At 30.0% G+C, this 11,610-nt stretch overlaps 1 protein-coding gene across 4 annotated transcripts in view; it reads right to left on the bottom strand.

Annotated features, from left to right (window-relative positions):
• Positions 1-6,556: 6,556 nt before the first annotated feature.
• gro (TLE family member transcriptional corepressor groucho) overlaps positions 6,557-11,610 on the bottom strand; it is a 41,448-nt gene continuing 36,394 nt past the window's right edge. For all 4 annotated transcript variants that reach the window (XM_089220598.1, XM_089220600.1, XM_015525001.2 and 1 more), the window contains 8 exons: positions 11,403-11,572; positions 11,165-11,304; positions 10,982-11,052; positions 9,927-10,176; positions 8,598-8,777; positions 8,285-8,500; positions 7,721-7,948; positions 6,557-7,628 (listed from right to left, as the gene is read on the bottom strand). In XM_089220598.1, the coding sequence (XP_089076724.1) occupies positions 7,521-7,628; positions 7,721-7,948; positions 8,285-8,500; positions 8,598-8,777; positions 9,927-10,176; positions 10,982-11,052; positions 11,165-11,304; positions 11,403-11,572 (1,363 nt within the window). In that variant the 3' untranslated portion in view covers positions 6,557-7,520. The remainder of the gene's footprint in view (positions 7,629-7,720; positions 7,949-8,284; positions 8,501-8,597; positions 8,778-9,926; positions 10,177-10,981; positions 11,053-11,164; positions 11,305-11,402; positions 11,573-11,610) is intronic.

Below are 11,610 nucleotides of genomic sequence, written 5' to 3'. Positions count from 1 at the left end.
TTATATAGTTTATAAGTTTATTATTTTATTTTGGGATTTTCGTCGAAATGGTTTTTGTTTTTCTCCTCTCTATCCTCGTTACCTAGATGATTTTTAATTTATAATCAACCGTCGACTGCACTTTTAGTTTAGTATTTTATCTTAAATTATCTTATTATAATATATAAGGGGAAAAGATTTGATTGTTTGCATTGAATAGACTCCGAAACTACTGGACCGATGATTTGAAAAATTCTTTCACCGTTGAGAGCTTACCATCCCCGGGTGACATATTATATTTTGAAAAAAATTAGGAATCCTTCCTAAAATACCAATTTGTAATCCGAGGTGTAAAAAAATTTTATATTATAAAAAGGCGTAAGGTTTGTGAGGTGGTAGCGGGTAATTTCTGGACCTACAGCGAAGTACAGAACCGATTTTGAAAATTCTTCAACCAATAGAAAGCCATATTCTTTATGAGTGTCATAGGCTATAAATGTTTTTCAAAATTCAACCCCTATAGAAGTGAAAAAGGTTGTTTAATATAAAGAAGAAACATTGTCCGTTTGTTCTGTTTAATCTCTGGTACTATACTTAACCGATCCCATTTTTTTTTACTATCAGAAAGTTACACTATTATAGTATATTATCTCATATTATAGACTATATTTTATCTTGATAATGGCAGTGGCGATTAATTTTTTTATTGAAAATTTGAGATTTTGTATAAATAATAGATATAATATTAATGATAAATAAAAATATATTTATTTTTGTTTATTATATAGGGTTGCTATTTGGTTATACAATTATTAGTATGAATGAATAAAAATTGGTAATTTGTTATTATGTACCAATTTTAATAATTGTTTTTACCTTTAAAAAGCTAAAAATGCGAGAAAATGTTATGATTGAGTTTTGAGTAAAATTTTAGTCCTGTATTTTATATGACTGTATTTATTATACTGTATACTGTATGTATTTTTAATGGAAATTAAGATAGGGTAAATCAACAATCCACGGGAAGTTTTGAACATGGCTATAAATGTGGCTTTGTTGGGACAAAGAATTAAACACAAATTTTGAATCATATAAAGTTGGTATTTTTAACGGATAACAAACTGCACGAGGATCAGCTAATTTATAGGATATTATATTATGTATCATTTATATTTTTTTATTTCTTGAACTCCGTTTTTGACCAACAATAAAATGATTAACTGTTATTTTATTCTTGTTAAATAAATAAGCTCATGCAGTCACTCGTATAAACGATAGGCCGTACATTATAGTATAGATAAGTTTTTGTTGTAAATAATACTTATTTTATAATGACCTATGTCACCGCAGGTATTTTTTATTAATTCGTAAGTATAAAAAAATATATAAATTACATATTTTAAGATAACTGTAACTATAACTATGAAAAACGTGACAAAACTGCCATGACCGCATTCAAGGGCACCTTCATAAATATAAATCGGGGGGGGGGAGGCAAAGTAAAAATCTCTGATAACTTAGCACATACTATTTATTTTTTTGTGTTAACAACTAATATAAAACTATTAACCTAACTATTAAATTAAAATAGTTGTGGGCATGTCCCCTAGCACCCCCATCCGAGAGCCAACAGATTGCATTGCAATACTTTTAAACAATTCATATAAAATTTAAATACATACATATATTTTATGGTTAATACTGACTAGTGAAGTATTTGTGCACGCGTGATGGTTGCATTGCAGAAGACTTGGTAGAAAAAATTATAAAATGCGTCAATATTCAACGTCACGTTTTCTATAAATACATTTAAATTGGTTTAACTGTGGTATTTGCGCTGTGGTTTTTAAAGGGACGTTAATTAATTTATGTATATATAGAAACTCAGCTGAGAGCCGATAATATTAATATCATTATAATATTTGTTTGTTTAAATAAAAATACTTATATCAAATTATAAATATACATCGGGTATGTGTTAAATTTGAGAAATTTCGATAAAGTCTAAAAAATTATATCGTGCAAGTCTAAAGAAATTCATTACGAGGCATATTAACTTTAAACTGAAACTATGCATCGTGCCTCGGAAGACTGCAGAGGCTCAGACTATAATAATAATACTTCAGACACAATTTATAAAAAATGTATAATAATATATACATAATAATATAGTTGTTTGTAGTTTTGTACTGTTTATATGTATTTGGTATTTCTAATCAGTTTTTTCTGATTGTATTTATGAAAAAAATAATAATTTAGAAAACCTGTTACGTAAACAATAGGTACTTATCAACGGCATTGTTATTTTATAACCATATAATATGTCCATATTTGATATTGCTTAAAAAACAAAAAAAATTCAGACACACACCTACACATAAGTGTGATAAGATTTGTCGAAACGCAAAAAAAAAATTTACTTTTTATGCTTTAATTAATTACCTATTCTATAGCTAGGTGTTTAAAATAAATTATAATATATAAGCTACTAAGAAAATTTTCAGTGCCCTTAATATTTGAATGCTCATGAAATGTACATAACTCATGAAAAATTATGCAAAATAGATTTGCTTATTAATTTGTTACTTCATACCATAAAACCATTAACGACATAAACGGTAAAAGCAAAAACATTATATCCCTAAATAAACAACTCACATTTAACATAGTTTTTGGCTAAAGTTTAATAAAACGAACACGATGCCGTATACATTTAAAACAAATTAAACATAACTTAATATAATTTTATTTTAAATATATCTTATAGCATAGGCATGCTTAATGGGATGTCGGGCATACCATTATATCCCTAATCCTTTGCAAAGTTATCATAATCATAGTTTTAGCTTAGATCATATAGGTACAATGATCTAAGGATTTTAGTCATAAATTTGTAAATGGTTTGAATTTTAAATTAGAATCTGAATTAAGATAGTTCATGATTAAAATTTTAATATTTTGATATTCTTTTATTTTTCTGATAACAATATTGTGAGATGAGACAAAATCAAATATTAATTACATTTCTATAATCATCACAAAAAGGTACTTAACCTAAATCCTTTAAAATATATAATAAAATAGAACGCTAACTGATGGTTATATAGTTGAAGTCAAAATCCACCATTTTTATGAGAACCGTGGGTTTTGTTGTTACAAAACCTCTGCGTTATTTATTTTCAAACTATTAACAGAAATAAAAGAATTTTGATTAATTATTAGATTATCATTTGTTGTCTTTAATTCATTATTATTTACTATAATATATTATAATATAATCATATTTTCGTAGGTTTTTATTCTTTTATTTTGTTGCAATTGAATCATAATACACTATGATATATATAATACATTAATAAAATTAAAAATATTTAAAACCAAAAAATAAGTTAAAATATGTCAATTTTTTTTCTAATTTAGATTCGTATTTGCATTATAATGGGAAGAGTTATTTACATTTAAAGTTATTGGGAAGTTATTTTTTGTAGTACATATATTTAAAAATACTAGCATTCTCTACTAAAAAAGTTTGAAGATGCTGATGGTTCAAGAAGCCCCATGGTTCCGTGGAGAACACTTTGAGAACCTTTTCTATATAATAATGTACACCATATTCTCTAGCCTTTTTTTTTAGTACATTGCTTTGATTGTTTTATTAGATCTAAAATAGTAAATAATAATAATAAAAATCGAGTTTCCTTCTTTGGTGGTCGGTTCAACAATATTTATATATACTTGTTGTTTTTAAATAAATAGAATGCAAAAAACTAAACCAGGGATGGCGTACCTTTTGATAACTGCGCGTCAAATCAAAATGTTTGGTTTGATTTTATTTTTATTTATTATTTTATTAGTTACTAAACAGTTAACACCAATCCACCACAAATCACAAGCTCAAAAAACTGACAAAGATTGAAATATAAACAAATTGTAGTTACTTACTAGGAAGTAGGTACCTACTAACCTACTAAGTTTAAAATAATATATTAACGTTTACACATAAATATGAAATAAAAATATTCAATTAATTACAATCAGCTAGTTTTCGTCTAAAAATACAAATGTTGTTGTACCAAACAAATAATATTAGTATTACCAATAACCTGATGACATGCAATATTGAATATACTACCTAAAACAGTACACATTCGATAGTAATATATATTTTAATTATGGTATTTAGTTTAAAATGAATAATTAAATTCAATATCTTGATTGAATACTACAAATTTATAACTGTACAGTCTGCTTGACACGGAGTTTCTGTTGGCGGCAACCTAAATGTGCAATAATAGTGAGATGATGTATCTGTCTATATTTTCATTTAGTACCTAAAAATATATTACAAAAATTGAAAAACTACCGAAAAATGCTATAAAACGATTACTAATACCTAACAAAAAATGCCAAGGAGGAGGGATCTATCTGAATTTTGGACTAATGAGTCCAACTAGAGTGGATACTACTCACAGATAGACAATATAATTATCAGTAATTATTTTAATTAGTATGAAACGAAAGCAAAACTTTTAATATAAATTGCTAATTATTTTTTAATGGAAAAATAATATTATTTCAAATCAAATCATATTATCTACGTTTTTAATTTAAAAATGTGTACACACATGTTTATATATTATCTATATATCAAATATTCTATTAGAAAAAAAATTTAATATTTAACAACATATTACTGTTAAATTAATATAAAAGATAAGAAAAATAAATGGTATTAGTTTCTCTCATCAATTCAAATATTTTTTAAATGATAATAAAATAAGTAGGTAGTATGATAACTATTAATATCTTACATTTTATATGAATAATAATATAATACAACTATGTAGAGTTTGGACAGAAACATATTTTTTCTTACTAATAAACTGACATGTATAATATTAATTACTAAAAATAACCCTTGTTACCTAATGTCCTTTATCGCCGAAGTTAAATTTTTACTAGTTCAAAAAAATTTATTAAATTTAAAAAATATTATGGAAAAAATTTAATTTGTCAACTTTTAAACGTGTTTTGGGATCAATTGGACATAACTGTAGAATACATATCTATTTAACATTGAGTCGTTGATATTTAATTTTTTATTAGAGTTAATTTTTCTATTTCAGTAATTTCCCAAACATGAGAAAAAACTTCATAGAATTAAAACATTAAGTTAATTATTTAAATAATTTAATACTCTTTAGCAATATCAGAGGCCCATTCAAAATTTCTCATCAAATACTAAAATAATTTTTTTATTTCTTTTAAGTTTAACAATCTTTAAAATCCAACGTAGAACTATGTAATATGTAACAGTTTGATATGTGTCTTATAATAGGTTGTGGTTATACCATGTGTATACATACCCCTTTCTGGATATTTTCTGTCCTAGAGTGAAAGTTATAATAATTTTCTTAGTCTCTTCTTTATCAATATTTATTTAATTTTTCCGCCTAATTTTCAATTTCTTTAAAACCGTATGCCACGCTAAAGCAATGTTAAACTTGCTTGTGCCCAAGTGTCGGTCCTGTGTGTATGTATATATTTAATAGCTGTTATGATGATATGGTTAGTTATGCCATAAGAATATTGGAAGTAGTTTTAATAATGGCCACAGATAGAAGCAATCAAAAATTAGTGCTAGGCGGGCACGGAAGCAGGTGACCAAAATGAAGGAGTAGGAGTTGGAGTTATTTTCCACTTTTCCACACAATCAAATAAATAGTAATTTAGTTAGTATTAACTATTAAATGAAGAATTTGTCTAATAATGAATAGTAACTATATGTACTTCAATATGTAGTCTTGAATAGTATATTATTATATGAGTGAAGGCATAGGCGTGCGCAGGGGGTATGCAGGGTATGTAGCTGCATAACCTGAAGTTCTGTGAGAGGCGAACATCGACTCTGGAAAATTGAAACATCCAGTTATCAGTTATCAACTTCCAAGTATTTGCAAAATACATACTTCTTGTATTATTTAATGGTATTTATTACAATTTTTTTTAATTAAACAGTAGGTTTTTCAATATTTGTGAATTGTGTATACATATTATCAGAATTTTACGAGCTTAAAATAACTTTCAGGGCGCGCTATTGTCAGCCTTCTGCATATCCTGAAAAAGAGGCCTGCGCACGCCTATGAGTGAAGGTATCCCATACATAGCAGCTGCGCTACAGAATTGCCCACCAGTTGCACCCCTTGGCTCATGTTTAAATAGGGTTTTATGAGTATTTTTCTGTATAATTTATTAGTTTAACAAAATTTATATGCTAAAAAATGAATCATTCATTACACAGTTGGACATAATATAGTAGACAGTTTAAGATACATTAATAAGTACAGTAGCGCCGAACCCTATATTAAGGTCGGGCCATGGCCCGACATATTTTGAAAATTTAAGATAGGGCCGCTTCATATTGACCATTTTCCTCTCAACGGTATGCCATTTTTTCCGATATTAAGATGTTGGGCCTCTTGAAATATTTTTCGCCCTACTAGATTTTTAGGACTTCGGCGCCACTGAATAAGTATGAGAAACTGCTCTGATTAAAGTGCAAAAGAGTAAAAGCAAATAATAATAAATTGGTTCTTTTATTTTCTGATTTTCTGTATAAATAATGAATTGTACAGAATTCTATATTGAACACTATACATTAAAAATTATTAAACAAAATACTCGGTACTACATAGCACAATATTATAAAATATCGGGGGAAATGTATTAATTTAAATAAACATAAATAATTATTAAATAACAATAAAATTTTAATTTTTTTTTCAAAGGGTTCTCTATCTATTTAGGTAAAAAAGGTGTCTAAAGATACCACATCATAATAATTTACCTATTAGATCCTAACGAAAAAAAAAATTAACAAAAACTTATAAAATAATTTTTCTAACTACTATTTTGTACAAAATAGAAAAGAACAAAGTTAACACTTAAGAAAATAATAGAGTAAATACAATACTTAAAATTTAATAATAATAATAATAAGAATAATAATAATAATAATGATAATAATGATAAAAAATATTTATGTATTCGAAAGATCTTTACTGAGGGAACTTAAACGGGGACATCATAATAATAGTATTTTATTATTTTTATATTATTTACAAAATAGTTTTAAGCCTAAAAAGTGTCAACAATGCTGGTATTCACAGTAATCATTTTAAAAATCAAAGTATCAATTTATGAAAAACAATGAGACTTTGATTAAAGCATAAATGACTACGAGTATTAATTTTAAAACAGGTGTTATATATATTAAACAATTAATTTCAATTATTAATTTAATGTTTATAATTTCATACATTTTGAAAGTAAAAAATTTTAATTTTTAGATTCTGTTTATATGTATATATAATATGCTACGTGTATATTAATGTTTATAGACTAAGTCACAATAGTCATAATATTAGATTGGAAATAATTATCACAAAAAAATGTTCAATAAACGCTAGATAAACACCTGGAGTTTTTCTACTACACCTAATGAACACCGAAACGATGAAATTCTCATTTTACATTATTTACTAGTATATAACTTCGTAAACAGTTGCTTTCTTATCTCCGGAACCAGTTACGATATATTTATCGTCGGCCGATATGTCACAGCTCAATACCGAAGAAGATTCTTTAGACTATAAATATAACAAAAAGAAACAAATGAGTAAAAATAGCATTAAAAAAAAAGAAGAAAAAAGATTTTCAAAGGAATAGAAGCGACGCTCACTTGGAATATGGAAGCGCCGTACGGTGTGCGCCATGCATTCAGCAAATTGTCTTTGCCTGTCGACACAAACCATTTACCGCACGTCGCAAAGCGCAACGACAGCACGCACGACTCGTGCAGGTGCAATTGGTACTTGTCTGGTTTGAGGGCGTGCAACACTTCGACGTTGGAGTTCTCCATGCCGACGGCCAACCATTCGCCGGTAGGGCAATATCCCAGCGAGAATATCTGCGTGGTAAAAATTAAAAATTAATAAAAAAAAACGACGAGTGATATATTATAATATGACGATTTTTATGTTAGGTAAACAGTACAGTATGGACGTCCCCAAGGGGAGGAAGCAGGACAAGGCACTAGCTCCTCTCAGAATTTTAAATTTATTTTCCTAAGCATTATCTGTAACTCGACATTTTAGTAAAATAGATAACTTATAAAATGCATAAAAAAATCTTCACTTATGTTTTAAATTAATAATGTCCCCCACCCCAAGAAAAACTTCTGGAAACTCTCATGCAGTACAGGTAGGTAAACAAAAACGGATGCGATTTCGTGTGAGAGACATACCTGTGACGAGAAATCGTGTTGCTGTAGCTGTCGACCTTCTCTCAGGTCCCAAGAGCGGACGGTGTTGTCCAGACCACCGGTCCATAGTTTTGAACCGTCCGAAGATATGTCGATGCACGACGCTCCGTCCGTGTGCCCTTGGAACTGTCTCACCAACGTCTGGTTATGTAAATCCCACACGGCTATGTTGCCGTCCGAACAACAGCTGAAGCACACCTGCGGAGACGAGGAAAAAATGTAGATCATTATGATTGGCGATCGAGAACGGAAAACCATCATCGAGGGACATAATATGGCGGTATTCTTCGCGTACCTTGGAATCCGGACTGATGGCCAGTGCGTAGCACGCTGGCGCGCTGGAAGTAAGCTCGGCTTTTATTCTCGGCGTGGGCGAGGCCAGATCCCATATGCTCAAATTACTGGCTTCTCCACCGACGATGAGCGTCCGGCCGTCAGGCAACAGTTTTACAGATCTTATGTAGTTATCACGTTGCTGCAATCAAAATAACATGAAAAAATACGATTATATTATTAATACACATCAGTACATCACTGATATCGTAAACATAATTTAGTAGATACGACCATTTGCCGCCCCTAATTATTGATATATTATATACACACATTACATAAACGATTTATTGAGATGCTCTAAAATTTCATAGATACAAAATTGTAATATTTTTAATAGACCATCTGACATTTTAGTTTGTAAAGATCGTCGTAAAATTTACCCAATTTTCAAAATTAAAAGTGGATATACTGCTCTGCTATACACGCAGTAGTTGTCGAGTATGTAATTACTAATTATAATGGATGTGTTTTATTTGAATCCAATGATAAATCGTTACATACGAAAAGCAATTCTGAGCGGAGACGTTGTGTCATTGCTAGCATACTTGAATGAATAATATAATTAAATAATTTTAAAAAAATTGATAAAAATCTAAAATATCTTATAGTTTTAAGTATCGAACTTATCGATGGGTTTTTTTTTTATTTAAGTAGAAAAACGTATTGTGTATCTCCTATTAAAATATCTCATTTTAGAAATGAAAATAACATTTAAGAATTTTACTGAAAAAAAATTTGAAAATTTTCAGGATTATGATGAATTTTTTCAAAATTTTAGCATTATAATTGCATATCAGATATCATGCCTTTGTAACTTTGAAATTTTTAAAGCTGCTATTAAATAATCTTATGAGGATCCTTGCGTTAAATTTTCAAGCTTTTTTACTAAGTGAAAACGATTTTAACGACAAAAAATAAATAAAATAGATTTTTTTCAAAAATTGGTTTTGCGAAAATATTATAATTTCTCCTATTTTCTTTATATACCTCAACGCTTTCGAAAACTACAGTGAATTTTAACATTGACCTCCCAAAACACCAGCAAGATTCAATTTTTATCACAAAAGATACTGATATCGAAAATTGGACTATTTTTACTAGGAACCCAAATGTTGACGATAAACACAAAAACATTATTGTAAAAAAATACATTCATCACTAGGCTAAGATTCTAATATTGTTGTATTTTACTTATATAATCCAAAACTATATAAATATTTTACCATCAAGTTATTCCTCCAACCAAAATATGTTTTCTTGTAAGTTTGTATACATCATTTATACGTACCAAACAGTCTAGTTGAGATACGGGTGACTTGGACCCAGGTTGACTGATGTCCCACACCTTTACACAGCCTTTGCCGCCAGTGTAAACGTACTTGGTGGGATTGCTGATGGTCACGGCACACACGACTTCGCCGTGCCCGAGAGTGTTGATCTGGCGGGCATGTCTCGGGATGCCGGGACCCATTAATGCGTCAGGTGGAAAGGGCACCGGTTGCATTTGGCCTTCGGCACTCACATGAAATGAATAAGCCCTTAAAAAAAATTATATATTGTCAATATTCACGTCGATCGTCTTCGAACGGTGGATGGTATATGCAGGATATGGCTCAACATAATACTTCACAACTTCGATAAAGGACCATTTTTATTTATTTTTATGAAAACACTCTTTTTCTTAAGGAACTCAATATTACTATATTTCTTATTCTGTTTTCAATAAATCACTCGAAAATAGCTGTTACCGAATAAGTGATGGCGATGTGTTAAAAATGCTTATGCAAGTAAAATTAGCGACTTGCAGTACTTATTTCAACGGATATTTTTATTTTATTAAAAGATATACAATTAGATTTTTTTAGAAGGAAGCAAATAAGGTTCAAAATTTTGTTTCGTTTATCCTGCCAATGATATCAATGTATGTGTGTATGTCACCTGGATGTATTCAACACGTGATTAAGAAATGTACTGGGTTTGGGTAAACTGAAAACATATCGATAATCTAAGCGACATAGCATACATGGATAGTAGCTAGGTACGGGTTCTATCTGAAAGTTTGACTATTTTGTGATAAATATATAAAGAGATAGGTAATGAATTTCCGAAAATAGGATTCACAAGACGCTTCAGGCGTACAAAACAATGATTTTGCTTATTCCGAAAACCTTGAAAAACGTCGCTTAGACATCGATATTAAATACATAATTTATTAAATATTTGTATCGAACTTGAGCGCTTTATGATCCTCTGCCAGACACGTGACACAGATATTCTAATAATGATATAAGTTATATCACATAACATCATGTTTTAAATATTAATGGTATCAAGTTTACTTACGGTTTTCCGCCGGGAATTCCCAGCCCAGGTCCAAGGGGTGCTCTCATCTGTGCGTGAGGATCGTAACCGACCTGCAAAAAACGTCGTCGATTAAGAATTATTATTGTAGACTATACATTTTATAACACACTCTAAGCGTGTTTATTAATAAATCATAATCTTTGTCGGTATAGTAATACTCACCAACGCCGGCCTAGGGTAACTGTTTAACGCAGCTGATGGTGGCAAGTTGTTGTGTAGGGCGCCGTAAGCGCCTGCAGCAGCCGCAGCTGCTTGAAGATCATGCGGATTTGCACCCCCGGCCAGGTAATGCGGGTATTGCGCTGCAAAACAACGAGGAAAATACAAGTTAGTTAAATGAAAAATAATTTGCGATTCGACGTCAGATCGAGTCGCATAATTTTGCGGTTTTTCTTAATACCTAGCGAAGGTCCTTTGACCCCCATGGGTTTCATTGAGGAGCCAGCGGCCCCGCTACAACCGCTTCCACCGCTCGTCGGCGTGATTGATTTGGATATCGGTGTGCTAGGTTTGTCTTCCATCTTCTTGGTGGAGGGAGTGCTGGCATTGGACGAAGTCCCGCTCCGCGGGCTGTAATAAATAACATAATATAAGATATGAATAAACGA

This window comes from Diuraphis noxia, unplaced genomic scaffold, assembly GCF_037042655.1.
Source record: "Diuraphis noxia isolate RWA-SAM2 unplaced genomic scaffold, SU_Dnox_SAM2 contig0002, whole genome shotgun sequence".
In the NCBI taxonomy this organism is placed as follows: Eukaryota; Metazoa; Arthropoda; class Insecta; order Hemiptera; family Aphididae; genus Diuraphis; species Diuraphis noxia.
This window is presented reverse-complemented; position numbering and strand designations above follow the sequence as displayed.